At 34.8% G+C, this 21,124-nt stretch overlaps 2 protein-coding genes across 2 annotated transcripts; both read right to left on the bottom strand.

The window, feature by feature from the left end:
- Positions 1-12,328: 12,328 nt before the first annotated feature.
- On the bottom strand, positions 12,329-13,927 carry LOC116168750 (gamma-interferon-inducible lysosomal thiol reductase-like). The gene is made up of 4 exons (XM_031484726.1): positions 13,723-13,927; positions 12,997-13,143; positions 12,712-12,888; positions 12,329-12,659 (listed from the first exon to the last, which is right to left on the bottom strand). The coding sequence occupies exons 1-4, from the start codon at positions 13,765-13,767 to the stop codon at positions 12,417-12,419; spliced, it is 612 nt and encodes a 203-aa protein (XP_031340586.1). The 5' UTR covers positions 13,768-13,927; the 3' UTR covers positions 12,329-12,416.
- A 6,269-nt stretch (positions 13,928-20,196) lies between these two features.
- Positions 20,197-20,941, bottom strand: LOC116168997 (gamma-interferon-inducible lysosomal thiol reductase-like; the record flags this gene model as incomplete). Its single annotated transcript, XM_031485029.1, has 2 exons — positions 20,197-20,655; positions 20,702-20,941. Coding segments are annotated over 2 exons (498 nt in total), but the record flags the coding sequence as incomplete, so codon positions are not given.
- Between the last annotated feature and the right edge of the window lie 183 nt (positions 20,942-21,124).

Raw genomic sequence — 21,124 nt, 5'->3', positions numbered from 1 at the left:
TCCAGAGTTCTAAAAACTTCCCCAATGCTAATCTAACGCTATTAGAATTTTAAATCCTTTTGATAAGCTGCTTTAGATCAACGTAACACGTAAAAAGGTGACAACGTTGTTTTTCGTTTTTACGTGTTCGTCCATTTTCCCGATTTCCAGTCTTGTGTATCCTTCATTAATTACCTTATCAGAAAATCTCGTGCGTTCCTATAGATGAATGGAAACAAAGGGGGCCGCGTTTACCTTTAATTCTTGTGGTAGAAGTGTAACCATTTATTTTCTCCATTACAAAGCATTATTATTGTTCACGGTATATTTACTTATTAAAAGATCCTCGTAACTTTCGAATAGCTGGCTCCATCTATTGATGAAGTTTAACGCAATTTTACAGCATAGTGGTTGTAGATTGTCCATTTTCATTTTCCTCTTTCTGTCGAGAACCGTATCCAGTTACACTTCGTTTTACTAAAACAGTGGAAAGCGTTAGTTAAAACGCATGGAATTTTAATTGCGATCATCAATACTTATTAATATCCGGCGATTGGATTCATTAATTTGGAGATTCGGCAGTAATTAGGCCGGATTCCCCTATAAACTCCAATAGTGAGAATGTTGATTGCGTTTTTTCTCTCGTATCGTAAGTGCCGCCACTTGCACTTCCCGTAATTGAAGTGTACTTTTCTTTTGATTAGGCTGATATTTGTGTACTACAATTTTCACGTCGACAATAAAATTGCTGCTTCGTCTACGATAAGCCATCTTATTTAGGTTTTATATCAACGAAGAGGGTTACTTTTGATTTCTTTTAGGGTTTTAGTTTTAATTGTAAGTACCAGTTTAAATTCCGGCTACGTTACATTACATGGAAAACTGTTTTGCTGTGAAATGGGTTTGGGTTAACAGGTCATGAACGAGACTTGATATATGGGATCGATCCTCAATAAAGAGACAACTTCCGTAACAACTTTTTAGCGTATTAATTCATAACTATTTCGCCCCTTCTGGGTTATATGCTATTACATTCAAGCAATTTGTTAACATTAGTACCTACATAGATCTTTGCCATCTTGGCATATTACGAGTAGAGCGAGGCCTTTCAGGCACTAGTCAGCTAATTATATGCCGAGCCCTGGGAGGTTTTCTTTGGCGTCGACAGCTAACTTCAATTAAGATAAGAGTTACTATTACGGAGACAATTATTAGCTTGACATTGATCTTTAAGAATAAACCAATATTTCTGGTCGTGCCTAAATTGATTGTTGCTGTTATTACTAGCCTGGTATTTTCTTATTTTTCATACAGCGAGAGTTAAGTTAGAAGTTGAGTGGCGCTCAACCATTGGTAAGTGCAACCAAGGACGAAGATCAAATGCACAGAACGAACTGCCGCTGTGACAGATCTAAAGCTTGTATTTTCTTATTTAATCCTGAGCTAGTTGGCCGTTTATGCGGCGGGTTTGAGGAAACGCAGCGCCAACTCATCGCCACATTTTACTGCTGCTTTCCCAGTAATCATTTTCCTTCAACCATTTTTCAAATAAGATGCTAAAAGTTTATTATTATCCTCAGTAATGGTTTAATAAATTATGTTTATTATAGTTACAGAGGAGATGGACACATACAGGTCCATACGTCACCATATGATTACTAGGCAAAGAGATACGACGAGATAACAACTAACGTCCATACACCATTTTTTAGGAAATAAATCACGATTGCAAATTAGACTTTACGCCAATTCGTCCCTTTAAAGTTGCTTTTTAATATGCAACAAATAGAAAAAGATTCCCCTCCAATAAATTAATTAGTTTTAAAAGCATCGCTGAAACTTTATAATTAACAATGTTGTAACTGAAAAGTGTTTACTGTAAATTGAAAAGAAAATGAAATTCCAGATGAACATTTTGAACTAAGAATTGTTAATTATCTCTTCTTAGGCTGGCATTTTAATTACGGCACGGAGACATGTTTTACACTTTCCCTTTAAATTATTTGTTTTAAATATGCTCATTTAATTTAAAGTTTTAGCTTAAATAAATTGTCAGAGATTTGTTCGATTTCCAACCCCAAAGTATTCAAGCTTACGCCATTATTTTCGGTTTCGTCATTATCAATTTGCGACATTTAAAAATGCGAAGCGTACGCTTCGCCTTTTTTAAAAGTTTAATTATGTTCTCTTTCGGAATTACGCCTATTGTGTGTACATCCTTTCTGCGATGTAAAGTACTTACTATACCGTTTCTCGGGCTTTGGAAGAACTTGAAGAAGGATAATTGACACGCGAAGAGAATTTAAGGACGACTACAGTTCTTGGAGATTCTATAGCGGGGGATAAAGGAAATTGTAAACCGTGTAGGTGGGTGATATCAAGTAAATGGTTGCGTTTTCATAAAAGAACCGCTTTCGAGAAAAGACGTGAACTGAGAGATAAAAAAATTATTTTTTAATGTGGGCGAGAAAAATATTCTGTAACTACCTTTTGATATTGCTAAAAAATGAATTCCACGCTAAATATTTCAACTTTTCAATAATTTGTCGACGTCTTAGAACTGAACCTAAAGGGAATTATCTTCTGTTTAATCTCGTGCTTTCTTATAAGTTTCGATAATGCCTTTGGCTACGCCAGGGATTTTTTTAAAGTAGTACATCTCACATCTGATTTCCATTCCCCGTCATTTTGTAATCAAATTTAGATTAAGTGAAAGTTGAAAGTGTGCTCTATGCGATAGTGAAGTTAAATGATAGTATAATTAGATTAGATATATCCATTTCAAAATCGGCCAGTTTGAGCTCTTATAGAGACACGTTCCAGCCTGGAACGCACATAAAATATTATATTTCTGTCATCTCGCGACGAAACTGCCTTCTAAAGATTCCTTGTTTCATTAGGAATCCAGTGATATAAGGGAAATACTTGCTATTGGATTAACTACTAAGTGTAGCACTAGGTGTAGCACTTTTATGTTGCTGCGTAACATGATTAGAGTAGCTATGTAGCTGAATGTAAGACAGAGGTGTTCCTTGTGTTTCTTGTGATACAATGGGCCAGGCCGAGAGCAGCAATGGGGACCAGGTGCTCAGAGACCTAAACGACCCTGACGGTTTAGGATGAATGATATTAACGGTATGATTGCTTGATATGTGAATGGATTTATTAATGTTAAGTAAACTATGGCACCGATGCATATAAAAAAATGTCACCTCTTTGTAAGCACAAAGAAAAGAGTGGTGACTGGTGTCTTACAGTTGTTACATTTTTAATTTGTTTCCTTAATCAATACATCCTAATTAAGTTCATAATTAATTCTTCAGGAATACCATTTTATACAACAATTTCCTGCGTCAATTTTATGTCCGGAGTAGACTTTTTACGATAAAACCCCCTCAGCAATCTCTACATCCCTTAGCGCAGTGATAACAGTCGCTAAAATTTTAAAATGCAATGTTGGTGAAATGATACATCGTTGGAAAAGTAATTTGGGTTTGCTTTTTGCAATTACCAGTGCAGTGCTTAACGATTTACAGTAAAAGCATTCGTGATAATTGTAATGTTTCACTTCTACAAACATATAACAAAAATAACGTAGTTTAATAAGATTTAAAAAGAATGAATAATACGATTATATGAAAAATGTAAAAGAGCTTTTTGATAGAACAGTGCTTTCAGTTAATGTTTCAACTGTTTGCATAACCTCAACCGATTTGTACGACTCTTTCAGGCATGAAACCCTTCGGGAGGAAACAAAACTCAAAAACACTTTGTTAGTAAAATTTGTATAATACTTCTTTATTTTAACTGTTACGTTACGTATTTGCGTTTACCTTGTGTATTCATTTCAACATAACAAGATTAAACGTTTATATCAACATTTGTTGATGGTATTTATCAAAATGAATAGTTCATTATGTGTTTGAACAAGATATGCTAGAAACAAATGTAACAGGTCATGCAGCACTTACCAACAAGTATTTGGATAATCCAACCTGGAACAAAAACAAAACATTAATTACAAGGATATATTTTTAGTAAGTATTGAGAAATAATCATATAAATCTGCGTGCGATAAAAACAAACTAAGTCTTTAATGTAGCGATGGATCTATTTCTTCTTCTGATGTTTACACAAATAATTGTTATGCAGTCGTTGTCGATGCGAGTGAAAGTAAAACACGTAGGAAATAATGTAATAAATTGAATCCGAATACGCACTGTCCCCAAAGAGCGACTAGTAAACGTAATAGACAATAGTTAATTGTACAATAGTAAAATTAGTCGTAACTGGTAAATAATAAACAAGAGTTGCCTTCTCTTCTACTTACGAGAGTAGCTCTAGGGCCGTCTTGGGACATTTGGATATGGTTAGAGTAGAGATCACCATTTTGGATAGGGCATGATCTGTCTCATTGTAATAATATAAAGGTATAATATTTGCATACAGAATAGGGTTTCGAGACCTATCACACAACAGTATTCAAATAACATAAAAATTCAGGAGTTACGAAAATCATATTTGGCATTTATGTACAATAAGGTAGTAGAAAACTACCATTGTAAAGAAATTCCACAAATATATTACGCCCCCACAATAAAACAAAAAGCAACCCATCACACAAGCCGATAACCAAAATCGTAGGTACTTGAATATCGAAGTTACCTTCCTGCGAATTGTGAATTCTCACTGCGTACACAAAATCTACAATATACTCCACATTGTATATACATTCTCTATACTAATCTTCAACCTCCCGCTAACCAATCAAATCTAATTCTGAATTCAAAACAGAATATTAGTTAAGCTAGAGGAAAATTGGACAAAATCAACTTGCAATTTTACAAATGTAATTTAAGCTACATTCTTTACAAAATTTCTATGTACATAAAAAAGCATTACGTGTCAAATTAATTTGACCAATGAATAAATGTAGGTACATACTCTTCGAATCGTTTGCAATTAAAACGCAACAATCACAATTGCAATTTCTGTAATGTTTAACCATAATTTTATTATTAATACAACGTAACGACTATTCTTTTTGACGGTTTACCTGCCAAGAAAAAATTCCGTTGAAATGAATGACAGTTTTCACAAAAACAGTTATTTAATTGACTTTTAAAGAAAATAAATAGTATTTTCATTGGACAACAATAAGTGAGTGAAAGGTTCAACGAAATAAAATCTCCTTGCAACTGTAAACTTGCACGATTCTTAATTACTGTAAACTACAAACCCCCAGTGAGAAAATTAATCTGTAATTTAGCTGCAACTAAATATAATATTGTCGACTTAAAAATATCCGTGGAGCCCTCTTCAAAGTTTTGCAAAAAACAGCCAACGAATAAAGTAACGTTGCAAACCTGAATGATAAATTGATGACAAAGTTGGAGGGTGCTGTCGCAATAAATCTTACAAATCACAATCAAGTCAGTTCCCCTTCGTGTCTGCTGTAGAACAACGCCCCCTCGACAATTTGTATAATTTAGGACTTACACACGTAGTCTCGTCTTTCAAAATTAAAAAGAGAGATGATTTTATCTCCAATGGACTTCAGATTCGCCTATAAATAAGTAAGAGGGACGCGAATACTAGAAAAAAGCCTCAAATTACGCCAAGAATGAAAGAGAAGACCAAACGTGCACAATGGCGCAATGTACAGTGACAGTTTGATCATTTATCACTCGGGAATTGTTGAATTTACGAGTGCTTTGTAAGGATAGACAAAGGAGAGGTCCCAATAAAGTACAACCTTTACAAACTAAATACGTTCCGACGGCATATTATCTTAATTGGATTGAATGTCCGCAGCTTAGATATAGCGTGTCGCCTTCCTCATCTTCTCACATGAGTTCTCCTGCATTCGTTATCTATGTAGGATGATTTTTCCAATAAAGAATTGGATGGAAGTGGCGATACTACCACGTGAATTTATTTCATGTTGATAAGGTATATCAATGCTCTGATTTATTCGCATATTCGGCCTTAATTTGAATCACTAAAATACATACCGGCAGGGGAGTCATTGGTACTGTCTGTCATTTAAATTTATTAAATGAACAGCTCTGGAAATGGAGTTCAACTGAAAACTCTTAAGTGAGGTTAGGGTTTATGTATTTCCCATTGAACTGGATACTCGTAACTTGAATGGCATCGCCCGTTAACAACTGTAGCAAGGGCGCCGTGATGAGAGGCATAGGCAAAGGTATAGATCCTCGTGTTTCACTCATGTGGGGTTTATGCGTTTTAAGTGATGATTATACACACAACGTGCCAGACAAGGATGATGATATTTACCGTAGCCTACGTTAGGCGACACTCGATTTTGGTCAGCGATGCCCTTCCAGTTCCACAGTGTACAGTTCAATGGTATTTCCGTACACGGTGAGGATGGTTTCACATCCACAACACTGAAGGATGCAAGTAATATGAGAATTATGGTCACTTTAAATTCGAATAATAGCTTTTGCATTTTCCGTACGGGTTCCTCTGAACCGATTTTTATGAACGCTTCGATGCGAATCGCGATCCTAACTACCCGAAACTTTGACGTGAGGCCTACAACGGCTCAAAACGCATTCATATCCTTCGAACTCACTAATTCCTCCCGCCTTGCAATATTGTCGTTATTCTAACGTTATTTTCTTACCGATTGATATTCGCGATTTACATTCCATTTAAGTAACCATTTGATTTTTGCTCTTATTTAAATTCTTACGCCATCTAGGTATTTCCTTTGTAATCCGCTGTAAGTTAGTTTCTATAATTCTGTGTTTTTGCAAGAATACAACTGTGTTGTTATCGCAATATACAGATCGCCAGCTGGTGACTTAAATTCATTTCTAAACATTTTTAGTATGGTCCTCGATAAGTTGAGCAGTAACAATTTTGACGTTATCATAACAGGTGATTTTAATATCAAATTTAATTCAAAAGATGCCAAATATTTAATCTTTTATAACCTGCTAGTGTCGTTTAACCTTATATCTTTAATAACAATACCAACAAGACTTGAAAACTGTTTAGACAATTTCCTAATTTACAAAAACGCATTTAGTGACCATGAAGTCGTTATTGAACATCCTTTTCTTTCGGATCACAAAGCCATAATACTCTCAGTGAAACTTCAATTGAAACATAGCCGCTCCACACGCAACGCTGTCTATGTGCAACCTATTACGCAAAAAGGGCTGTATGATTTTTATCATAAGATTGAGGCAATTGACTTTGCGTTCGTCAAAAATAAAGCATCAGATATCAATGCCAGATTCGAACAATTCACTTCCTTAATATCAAATTATGCGCAGGAAAGCTTCCCAAGAAAACGCTTAGTGACCCGGAATGATGACATAAAATGGTTCAATAATACACTTCAATTACTTCGTAATAATTTAAACTTTCTCGTCGATGTCTGCAACAACCGCCCAACAGTACAAAATTTGGATCTCTTGAAGCACTACCACAAGGTATATAAAACTGAAATACGAAAAGCCAAGTTGGAGGCTCACAATAAATTCATTCAACGGCACAGTAACAATGCTAAAGCAATATGGAAAGTTATAAACAATAATAGGGACACTAAATCTAGCCAGCTACAACACATACATCATAGTCCAAATGAAATCAACAACTACTTTACCAATATTGCCCAGACAACAGTTGAACTACCAAAAACACAGCGACAGTCAACTATGGCACCTGCTGCATTTAAATATAAAACTACGAGTGTCAATAAACTAAAAATGAATGAGGTTACTTTCAACGATGTTCGAAGTATCATTAAAGGGTTAAAGAATACTACGTCTAAAGACATTTACGGTATTAATTCCGTGTTAGTGAAATCCATCAAAAATATCATTATTATACCTTTAACTCTGCTGGTAAACGAATGTTTGCTACTTGGAGTATTTCCTGACCATTTGAAAATATCCAAAGTTACTCCATTATATAAAAATCAAGGCGATCATCAGGATTTAACTAATTATAGACCAATTTCTATTGTTCCGATCTTTGGAAAAATTCTGGAATTGGTTCTGCAACGTCAAATAAACGCCCACATCGAAAATGAAAAAATACTTACCAATTCCCAGTATGGTTTTAGAAGAAATCGGTCCACTACAAAAGCCATCTTGAAGCTCCAGGAATTCGTATGCGACGCGTTTGAAGATCATGAACTTGTAGCGGCACAATTTTGCGACCTAACAAAGGCGTTTGACTGTGTAGCCCATGATATACTCATCGAGAAATGTCAAATGTATGGCTTCGATAGTACTGGTGTGGCCATTGTACAGTCATACTTATATAATCGTAAGCAAGTGGTAGTCATTAATGATGTACGTTCTGACTCACTTAAAGTTACACGGGGAGTCCCACAAGGTTCCGTATTAGGGCCGACGTTATTTCTACTCTACATAAACGATTTGGTTTGTAAACTGACTGTCTCTAACACAATCTTGTATGCGGACGACACAACTCTGATATCCAAGGAAATTCATCATGAACGTCTGGTCCAAGTAATGGCTTCAACTTTAAAAGACATGGAAGATTGGCTCAATCTAAATAAAATAAAGCTAAATAATTCAAAAACCAAGACCCTCCATTTTCATGTTCGTAACAAAACATGTTTGTCGGATAAATCAGCAACCAATGCTCCGGTCAAATTCCTCGGAGTGTACATAGATGAAAATTTAAACTGGGATAAACAAATGCAATATGTGTCACATAAAATATCGAAGAACATTTATTTAATAAGAAACTTAAAACAATACGTCTCTAACAAAGTGGTCTGGACCTGCTACCATAGTCTGATTGCAACGCACATGTCATATGCGATTACAGCTTGGGGTTTTTCTAGTAATGCCAAATTACTCTTCAAACTTCAACGAAGGATTATTAGAATTATCACTGGCCTCGGGTATACAGAAAACGTACGGCAGAAGTTTATTGAACATAACTTATTGACACTTCCGTGTATTTACATCTACCATGCACTAACACAAGTTAAAACCGACATCGATGCCTATATAACTCAAGAAGAGACACATAACCACAATACCCGTAATAAATATTTATTAAATTTAAAACGTTTACGTCTAAACAAGAGTCGAAACACCATGAACTACTACGGACCTAAAATGTATAATCACCTCCCTCTGTGTCTCAGAATTGCACCTTTGAATGAATTCAAGAAAAAACTCAAACCAGTATTGATTAGCAAAGCGTTTTACTCAATTGAAGAATTCATGTCTTTCAATCATTTTAATATGTAATTGTAAGTGTGTTTTTAAATGTTTTTGTTTTGACAAGTGTAAAATACTACCTGTATTACAAACACGAAATACATATTATTATTATTATTATTATTATTATAATAGATTTCTCATTACATTGGTTCCTTATTTTCGCCGTTATAGACTTTCTATTACAATAGTTCTTTGTTTTGCCGTCCGAGGTCGTGCAGAGGTCTTTTTTTAATTCCTTTGGGCGCACGTACTTCTTTATACAAAACGACATTCAACCATTAAGCTTGTAAGAACGTGCACGCCGTAGTTGTTATTCGACATTTTTGTCCGCCTTTTTGGATTTATTGTGGCTGTTTAGTGAATTTTTTTCTTGTTATTTTGCTTTTACATTTCGCTGACGCTATTTGTGGATATATTTTACAAGTTCTAAGGCCGTTTTCGGTATGTACCAAAAATTACGCATTGTCTTTTGATTTTGAATAATTATTTTTAGGCTTGTTACTTCTGGTTCAGCCTCTTCTTCATCACTACTACCTGATTGTTAATTTTTTATTTCGATATTACTGAGTGGAAACCACAGAATTGTGGATTTTCTGACTATTGCACAAGGAAAATTCATTGGGGAAGTTCCGCCGGCATTCAAGAACGCCTTGCGATGGATGTTTCTACATTACCGGTATGAATAATTATACCACCATTGCCTGTGAGCTACATACATGGGAATTTGTTTACCTACACTTCCATATAGTTCCTAACGGCAAGTATTAACGAATCCCCTTTGATATTAACGATCTTGTAAATTCCTCCGGTATACAGGCGTGTTACACGACCGTCGAAAAAAAAAATCGGGTTCTAGAGGGCATCAAAACAAGCACTTTTTCCAAATAAACCGAGGGTCCAACGTGTTTCGTTTGGGAGCCACCCCCCAAAGAGTGTTGAAATCTGCATTTCTTCTTTAATTTTTTTCTGAGCAACCATAAGAGTTACAAAGTCGGGTGGCATGTCTTTGAATAGGTTTTTGGGTATGCTCTTTCCGATTTTGCAATTTTTTTTTCAAAATTCCTACCCCTAAAGGGCGCACCCCTAAACTAGGGTGCAAAAAAAAATTCTGATTTCGACGAAATTTGGTATCTGGGGTTTTTTTAACATGAAAAATCTGAAATTAGTTTTTGAAAATTCGAAAAAAAAAGTTCCACTGCAATTCTTGGCGGGACAACGAAAATAGAGATAATTCCACGAAATTTGTTGTGTACATACTAAACGAGTTAAGGAACGAAACTGTCGAACAGTTTTTTAAAATAACTTTTCAAACAAAAGCTATACTCATTTGAATGTTGGTCCTTCGGGTCGCGAAGTGTCCCAAGCCTACTAGTAAGCCATAATTTCGCATGTGTTGGTTGACAATGTCGCAAAAACAAAAGATTAACGGTTTGAATCGATATTTTGTTATTTGGAATTAATTCGGTCATTAAATGATTAAAAAATTCCATGTATCGATTAAAACACCTACCAAGGTATTTTAAAGCGCTGATCGATTGTAAATAAAAAAAGTTCTTTTCAGAACTGCCAAATGTTTTCTAGAAAAAATGAACCGTGACCTTTAAGATTATCTTCAACTGAATAAAACTTTCCCCCACCTTATTTAGATAATAAATAATCGATCAGCGCTTTAAGATACCTTGGTAAGTGTTTTAATCGATACATCGAATTTTTTAATCATTTAATGACCGAATTAATTCCAAATAACAAAATATCGACTCAAACCATTAATCTTTTGTTTTTGCGACATTGTCAACCAACACATGCGAAATTATGGCTTACTAGTAGGCTTGGGACACTTCGCGACCCGAAGGACCAACATTCAAATGAGTATAACTTTTGTTTGAAAAGTTATTTTAAAAAACTGTTCGACAGTTTTGTTCCTTAACTCGTTTAGTATGTACACAACAAATTTCGTGGAATTATCTCTATTTTCGTTGTCCCGCCAAGAATTGCAGTGGAACTTTTTTTTTTCGAATTTTCAAAAACTAATTTCAGATTCGTGATTTTCATGTTAAAAAACCCCCAGATACCAAATTTAGTCGAAATCAGAATTTTTTTTTGCACCCTAGTTTAGGGGTGCGCCCTTTAGGGGTAGGAATTTTGAAAAAAAAATTGCAAAATCGGAAAGAGCATACCCAAAAACCTATTCAAAGACATGCCACCCGACTTTGTAACTCTTATGGTTGCTGAGAAAAAAATTAAAGAAGAAATGCAGATTTCAACACTCTTTGGGGGGTGGCTCCCAAACGAAACACGTTGGACCCTCGGTTTATTTGGAAAAAGTGCTTGTTTTGATGCCCTCTACAACCCGATTTTTTTTTTTCGAACGGTCGTGTACACCCTGTATAAAACTTTGGAGGGAGTTGTAATGCCCAAACCCCCCTCTCATGAGTGCGTCCCTGATTTTTTTAAACATCTGATGTAATTATTTTCATTGTTTTGTTGCCTCGAATAGATTTTGTTTTGTTTTTTTTAATTCATCACAGCCTACTTAATTAAAATATAAAACCGTTGATATAACTGGTATCTTATTTTCAATCTTATGTTATGATGGCTCGTTGAAAAGAGAATTAAAAAGTCTATCAAGTAATCTAAAAATCCCATATGGCGCCTATTTAACTTTAGGAAGTTGGTAAATGTTCCTCAAAAGTAGCCATCTTGAATTTTTTTTGACATCAATTCTAAATTAAACGTATCAAAGACAGTAACTTTTATATAAAACTTTTTTTATATCTCTTATACTTTCGATGATATAAGACATTCAAGGAAATGACCAATTTTAGTTTTTTTGAATTTACGTCGAACCTATGCGACATTTTGAATTTCCAAAAAGAAATTTTAAATAAGCATCTAAAACTGCAAAACATGGCCCATTTAACCAATTCTCTATCCTTCATAATAACAAAGTTATCCATGCAATCCCACCCGATCTGGGACACTGTATTTACGAAAGCTGCGAGGTCGTCACTTACACCATAAAAGTCCCGGTAACCTTGACAGCTTTTGCAGTTGCAGCAAAAATTCGCCTAGTTCCTATTAACCTTTGTAGGACGTCACAGGAATCCAATTTGCCATATAATTGAAATTGAACACAACAGATTTTTCTAATGTTACTTGTTACATTAACCTAATGTCTAATATTAATAGTAATCACGCGTTGCATCCCTTGGGTTTGTCGTGGAATTGATCACAGGCCGTTTTTAAGAAATTACTGAAAGCTCCGTTTTGGTTCGCAGAACTGTATACACCATTAAACACTATCGTCGGTATGAAAGTGATCTTTGGCGTTACTGCATGTGTTTGAACGCCATTCTTAGCCAAAAGAATTTCACCTTCTCCACTGTTGGCGCATTGGAAAATCGCATCGCTCGTTAGTCCCAATTTTCCAGAACACTACAAACCATGGTCATTATGACGAGCAATGGTTAGTTGACAATGGGCTCACCTTTTCAATTGCGTCGTCACTACTGGGATCCCATTGGTTCATGACGCAATACACAAAGTCGACTTTTTGGGCCTGACTCTTGTCAGTAGCTAAACCGCACGCTTGCAATATATTACCGTGACATTCTGGCGGACCGTGTTGACATCTGAAGAACCATTTGCCATTTTCTTGGGTTTGCTGCAAGAAATTTGTTTTCAGTTTTGGTTACATCGGACTGAAGACAGAGCAGCAACATTCTTATGCGAACTGAGCAACGCCATTGATCGAAATTGATGCACTTCTTACCGATGCTTTTCCGTAAGGTACGAGATCCACTTCTAAATTGGACCCGATCAGTTTGTAAGCAGGTTGGAGCTGTTTAGTAATGAACTGGACGCTGTCAGAGCAAAGCGCTTCGTAATAAATGGACACTTGAAGCTTTTCGGATGAAACCTGTAATAAAAACAGGCTATTCTGACAGCTTTCAATTTCGATGATCTGTTTTTCCCATATAATAGGCACGGGAAAATCAAACCACATGTTAGAGAACGTAATTTTGGATCAATTTTTGAAGGGGGGAGGGGGTTAGACGAAAATTGCCCATGAATGCATTTTGGTCGTAATTTTGTGTTATTGAAAATTCTAAACGGATAAAAGTTAGATAAATGTTGTTAGGAGACCACTTATCGTAGTAGCTAATTAGCAATGGTGATGGGAGCGTTTCAGAAACCACGCGCCTGCATGGACGGAACGAATTTTTATACTATACCGAATAACAAACATTTTTTTACACTAATGAAGTAATATTTTAAACGAATTTTACGTAAACTACAATAAACTCTGTTGACCTTAACAAATCTAATCTGTCCACAGGCGAAAGTAACTAAAAATGTAGTACATTTCGGATGATTCCAAATTAATCCCCGGAAATAACGCATTTTTCGCATAATACAACACATAACTAATAACCCTCCCTTAAACAATCGCATAAACCATTAGGTATTATAGGTATAGTGAACATGGTAAACTTACTTGGAAAACGCCAGTCAAAAAAATAACGGAAAACAGTAAATTCATTATAACTGTATGTTGCAACGTCAACGTTTGGCGGAAAAATGTCAACTGATGTAAAACTCAAATAATATGTTATTCTCAGGTTTTCAATCGGGATTCCAGAGCTCTCACAAGTCACATAGTGCAATACTAGTTACTAATCTAAAATTTTGGAAGTGGAGGAAAATCCCTACATATATTTGGTAACTTTGTAAGTGTAATTAGTACGAAAGTGTGTAAGGTCACTGAGGATAATTAACGTTTAATGTACCTAGCTATAATTAGAAAATGCAGATTTCACAATGTTTATGCATATCAAATTTAACACTACCTATTGTTTCTGATAATGAAAAATTAATTGCCCTTTATTAATGACCGATATCCTAATCATGATCAATGTCCATGTTTTTATCTAATTAATGGCGATTAATATTCGATACAAGTACCTATAGGGCTACCTATCTACTATTGCATATCCTGTCGCATATATTATAATTTATAACGACTCATATTTGAGTGGAGATACTACAGAGTGTCACTACAATTACACCAGTATATGTACACCTTTATAGCAATTATTTCCAAATAATAGATTATGAGGCATTCGTCATCGGGGGAGCAGATCTAGAGCGATTTTCCAGTAATAGACCCACCCCTCCACACCGAATTAAAATATTGAAATAATATACCCAACATATACTTTAGGCATTAAAATTGTTGTCTTTTGTGTTTCCCAGAGGTGGATAATAGTATATTACGTAACGAGTGTTGAAAGCGATACTTTTCACACGAGTGTGAAAAGTGGCTTTCAAACGAGTCATGTACACTATTTTTCCTACGACTCTCCGCAGAATTTCCTTTCATAAAAAACACTCAATTTGATTCTAAAGTGCATTGTACCTACTATATGCAACAGTCAATTTTCCATTTCCTCGGGTGGAAAACATGATGCCAAAAACGTCTTTTACAAAAATAAAGGCAAAATAAAAAAAAATAATAAAAATAACCAAAAATCTACTTAAATAATGAAACAAAAGTTATTTTATTGCGAACCAACTACTAAAACTATCTAAAAATACGAAATAGATTCAATTTCTCTTTAACGAACTATTGTTAAGTATAATTACTTTAGCAGAGAGGTACTTGTCGTTTGGAGTTTCTGCAAGAAATTTACTAATATTATTAGACGTACGCTACTTTTCATACCTCAGCCGCAATTTAGTTGGTAGTAATTCGAGTGTAGTGGATTTTGCCTCTTCCCTAATGTTGGGTGGAGTACACTCTACATCTATGGAAGAATCACTTTTCACCATTAAAATTAACAATAATAATAATAATAATAACAATAACGCAAAAACCTTGACAGCACTACTAGCTCACAAAATACTGCAATATCTCCACCAAAAACCCAAGCAACCACACAAATACAACCTCAAGAACAAAGAAACACCACAAATACAAGTAACGCAACTTGCACTACAAAGACAGGTCCACCGAATAAAGTTACACGTCCTAGCACAGTTAAAAAACACAAATCTCCTTCTTCACATAAACACACCACGTTATCACAACCCACTCGTATTCAACCCAAACGCAAAGCCAAAGAAACACTTACACAATAAACTCTATTTAATAAAATTCCAGGAATTATTATAATGATATTTTTGTTTTGTTTTCTTCTTTCCTGATAGCGTTGACTAGTGGGGCCATTAATAGCTATGTTGGTAAGTATTGAATTACATACTATCTCTAGATTTCCAATGTGAGTGTGTGAATATTTATTTTATTTTTTATTTTTCTTTAGAACCCTACATAACTTCACCAGACACAGACACAGACACTAATCGTTACTTGATATTAATCCGTGCGATTAGTTAACCAGGCTAGACCTGAGTTCTCACAAGAAACACCGACAATAATAATATTTCTTTATTAAGGGGTAGGAAAAGCTTTGCAGCCATCAATCCCCCCTCTACAAGCTTACATAACAAGTGGCATTCTACACCAAAAAATACAATAATATAGCGATAGAAGAAAGCAAAACAAACAATAAAAGAAGAATGAAAGAGTAGTAAAGAATCTATCAAAAATTTGTGACATCATTTTTTATGATATTTAAACACACTCGAGTAAAAGTAAAAGTCTCTCCAATCAATTGTACACTCACTGGTAAATTGTTCCATAGTTTTGCCGCCTGCACATAAAACGATCTATATTCCACTTTTGTGTTAACTTTGGGTATACAAAGATTGTTGAAAACTTTGAAGAGTGTTAAATTGTTCACATAAGTAAATTGGTTTTTTATTCACAATGATCAATTTATGTAAAAAGCACAGGATGTTAAATAAGCGCATCTTTTCCATATTCAGCATATTCAGATCAACAAGTGCTGGTGTTATACGAATTACGATCATATTTACGTATGTTGCAGACGTAACGGACACAATAATTTTGAACTTTTTGTATTTTAACGGATAGGCTTTTATTTAGTCCATGATAACACACATCGCCGTAGCTCAGTAAAGGTAATATTAGTTGTTTTATTAATTTTAGTTTAATTTCCTTTGATAGCGCGTCTTTAGATCTATATAAGTTTTTTAATTTATAGTACGATTTAGTTAGTATATAGTTCACATGCAGTTCCCAGCTCAAGTTTTGATCTAAAACCATACCTATGATCTTCATGTATGTATCATACTCAACTTTAGTTCCAGACACCTCTACTGTATGTGTTACTTCGGAGACAAATTTTTTAATTTGTCCAGTAGTACCTATCGGCATTAATACAGTTTTACAGGGGTTAAGCTTAAGGTGGTTTGCAGTTGCCCACTTGGTGATAATGTCTAGGTCTTCGTTCAAATCATCTATACGTTGATTAATAGTTTCAACACTGGCATGTATTAATAGCTGTATATCATCCGCGTAGAGGTGAACAGCAACATGTTGGAGAAAACGATGTAAGTCACTAACATATATATTGAACAACAATGGGCCCACAATACTTCCTTGAGGAACTCCACAGTCGACACGTAGCATATTTGAGATCAGTGTACCGTTAGGGGCGTTTATTTTAGTTTGTTGTGTTCTGTTCCTCAGGTAATTTTCAAGCCAGTTTGTGCTATATTTCGAAAACCCTAAGTATTTAATCTTACCTATTCAGAAGTCTGGTGTGGTTGACGGTATCAAAGGCTTTTGAAAAATCCAAAGAGCCTAGTAAAAATTAAGTAAGGAATTAAATGCGTAGCACAAGGGAATAAACTCAAGAATAAACTAATCGCAATTTTAGAATTTGACGTACATACGTCTACTACGTTGATGTTACAAGAAGATTAGACTACTACGAAAGCAAAACGTAACATGCGATTTGCTTTCTAATATATGGTAGATCTTATGAGAAAGCAAATCACACGGGTGCGTTTTGTTTTCCGTTACATTTTGCCATAAGTGAGCGAAATGGTCAATTTTCAAGTAAACATAATTGTACGACATATGTCATTTTCAATGAAAGTCGTAGGAAAAATACTTGAGGAATCTATTTCAAATACAAAATATAAAATAGTTTATTTAAAATACAAAATAGTATTTTGCATTTACGAAATCTACATGAAAATCAACGTCGTTTGATACCACATTTTCCTATACTATACCTAGCATCAAAGATTTTCAAGTTATTCAACATTTTTGACGTTTGACCCATGGCTCTGTTGACTTGAATTTCAAAAAGTCTTCCAAAATCAACAATACTGATGTGATGCTACATGCGAATGATTTAAATTTGAAACCTGCTTTATTTTTTTGCACTTTCAAATGTCGAAAAAATGTCTACATCTCTATACCTATCTGTAATGGTTTTCGTTTTATTTAAGATTTGTGACCGTTAGATGCATAATTTTCTTAGGAGACAAATCTTTTTATTGTTATAAAATTGTTATCATTCGTTCTTCATGGTAGTTTATACCACTGAGTATGAAAAAATTTTATTTACTTTAATGAATATAAATTTAAATAAAGATGAAATCAAAAACAGAAGCAGGCCATGATAACAAATGACAGAATAAAAAACAAACATCAATTGAGGTTTTGTTCTACGTGGTGACCGTTTTTTCCAACACGTGGTGACCGTTTTTTCCAACACATAGGTAATGGCATCCTCTGATTACTTAACTCCGTTGATAGTCGCCTGTCGAATTTCTACTCCATTTCATCAAAAGCTCTTCTCAATCTAACTTGCAGTCCTTCACGAGAAACAACTGATGTAAGTTTTTTTATAAGACCCCACACATAAAAGTCCAGTGGCGGTATATATATCTATATCTATCTAGAAGACCAATAGCGCGGATCTGTAGGCCTAATCCATCTGTCTTCAAAAATGTTCAAATACATATTTATAAGCATCATGTGTAGAATGAGCCGGGCGCTGCATCAAGTTCAGAAAATCTTAAATTAAAAAATCAACTTTTTAAGGTTCTAAGTTATTAAACATGACCATTAACTTTAAAACACCCTGTAGAAGGGCGATCAAAATTTAAATCATTCGCATGTAACATCACGTCAATATTGTTGATTTTGGAAGACTTTTTGAAATTCAAGCAACGGAGCCATTTCGATTTCGAAAATGCAATAAAATATAGGGTGTTCTATTTAAAATAAGAAAGTTGCTATCCACTTCCGGTTGTATTGTATGCTAATTTTCAGATTTAAATTATTAACGCAAGTCTAAATACTTATAGGTATCGATTTGCGTGAAATAGCCTGTATAGTCGGGTCTTGTTTTGCGAAAATCCAAATGCAAGAAGCATTAATGAAACAATTGAGTTAAAACCTTTGCTCCCCTAATTCGACCTCGTGATTTATACCTATAACTCGTAGGTGAAACTGCTCCAAAAAAATTGTTTTTTAATGTTTTTTTGTATGAATTTTTAGGAATAATTAATCATTTATTATGTTGAGGAATCTGAAAATATAGCACAACTAAATCCCAGACCACTGTTGAAAAATTTTATTAGCTTTACGGACTACTTTCAAAACTTAGAAGTTGATTCATCGGCGATATTTACACCCTTTCCGCTATAGTGTAAACCATTATTGTTTTTGAATTTACCGCAAAATTAAACAAGTAACACACTCACAAATTCGCTTCATTGCTTGTGTATTTATTGCACTTATGTCAGATGCTCTTTTGTGACACAAGCTATCAACTTCATCCCCTACGCAAATCCATTTAAATCGAGTTTTCTCTGGAACTACTGATCTAATTTGAAAAATAAAAACAGTTCTGAAAACAGGATGGACATTCCTTTCGAACTATCTAACATTTAGCACCCCTTCCCATTTAAAAATCAATCATAGTAACTGTAGAAATTTAAACAAAAACAAAAGAGTTTTTCAAATAATAATAATTGCACAAATGTTAAGAGTTTTTATTCGATGTAACGATAATACATAGGAAGCAAGTGGAATGAATTTAAATTTTCCTTAAGTTATAATAGTGATTTCTGTAACTGCTTTTCATCTGTTTTCGACGTTTCCTGTTGTAAATTTTTTGTTTAAATTTTCACAGCTACTGCGATTGGTTCTAAACTACTACTGTAGCTTTAATTTCTAAGGTAATTATAACATATTTGATATTGCAAAGAGAATTTTAGGCTCTTTAAAAATATTACAAATACAAAAAACAAATTTGTTTTCTGATGCTCTTTTGTTTTTATATCACTTGTTTTTTTTAACGCGACACGCAAAATCAATCACATTGTAAGTACGTAAAAAGCAGTAGGTATTTATGATCTTATTCTATTTACATCTGAAATAAAATTGCATTTCTAACCAGGGGCGGTCTGGCCCGGGGGGGCGGGGGGCGATTGCCACCTGGCCTGTACGTCATAATGGCCCGTTGGAAATTTATAAGTATGTGCTGTATTTAGTTTCTTGCACTATTAATAAATTATTAACATGTTTCTCTAATTGGGGTTGATGTTAGGTTGTTAAACAATTCTGTTTTAGTTGAAATGTTTTACAATGAATTTATCATTTATTGTCGTAGCATGAAAGTGCTGAAATACAATGATAGGCGACGCGCCTCGTTTGGATTGTATATTTTGTTACTTTTAATTATCAGCTGCAATTAAAAAAAAAAACGGTATTGTAATTGATTTCCGAAAAAGGAGTACTAAAATGAAGCAAAAAAATGTTTTTGTGGTGCACCGCAGAGCTACCCCCCACCCCCCATGCAATTCCACCTGGCCCGTAAGTACCCAGTCCGCCCCTGTTTGTAACCACGATTGTTACTTTATATTGCTAATTCCCTTTTAGCTTCCTTACGGTTAAATAAAATAACAACTTGGGCGTAATAAATGAAAGAAATTAACATCGATTTAATGAATAGTATCACGTGCGCAAACTTCTCAAATGAAAATTCATGCAAACGCTTTTAATTGAAGTAAATAAAAGTACTTATTTGAATTAAAATTATCCTTTATTAAAAAAATCACATAGATAAACCTAAGATAATATCTCATTATTCAATTTTGGGCACATGTCTCCAAAAATCATACCCAGAATTAATGCAGAGACGTCTTGGTTATCTGCAAATATAAAATTCGAACAGTATGTAAATTATTTGAACACTCTTAGGTAGCTAACTCTGTTTCTCCTTTTTCACCAAATTTCGTTATCCAAATGCATGCAAGCGGCAGGTTCATCATCGAGTAGTTTACAAGCGATGGTTAAAAAGTTGTCGTTGTACTCTTCCAATGTGTCATTATAGTAATTATTGTATAACACAGTCGGTACTCCGTCTATTGATGGTTGTACAGCATCCGTTTTCACCCCATTTGCTACCATTAGCTCGTCGCCCTCTTGGCCCTCTGCACATTTAATGATATCAGCCGTGTTCACGTTTAATAAGGGACCACACTAAAGGTACATAATACAATTAGGTCACGATATACGTCATAATTACTTTCTTAGTTATTCGCTTGTAATTGGAATCGTCAGTCTTAATTCCCTTTTCGATGCAATGCACAAACGAAATGACAGCATTTTGATCAACATTTCGTGCCATACCGCAGGCCTCTATTTTATTGTAGACGCATTCTTTGGGACCATGCTGACATTCTATAGTCCATCCGTTGTCGGTTTTTTTTCTCTGCAAGATATAACGATTGACATTATAGGTACTATTTGATGTGCGTATGCAGGTTTAGATTATTCGGGGTCCGTTAACTTGGCCCCCCCACTGAGAGATTTGATAGTCGTATTATTTTAAAATGAATTCGCTCGTTATGCGCTAATAAGCGCCACCGATAATAACTCTTGCGCCATTATCGTTTTTTAGAAATTCGAAAAAACATTTGGGGGGGCCAAGTGAACGTAGCCCCCCCCC

This window comes from Photinus pyralis, unplaced genomic scaffold (assembly GCF_008802855.1).
Source record: "Photinus pyralis isolate 1611_PpyrPB1 unplaced genomic scaffold, Ppyr1.3 Ppyr1.4_LG4, whole genome shotgun sequence".
Taxonomy (NCBI): domain Eukaryota; kingdom Metazoa; phylum Arthropoda; class Insecta; order Coleoptera; family Lampyridae; genus Photinus; species Photinus pyralis.
The sequence above is the reverse complement of the archived record's forward strand: the minus strand, read 5'-3'. Positions and strand labels throughout refer to the sequence as shown.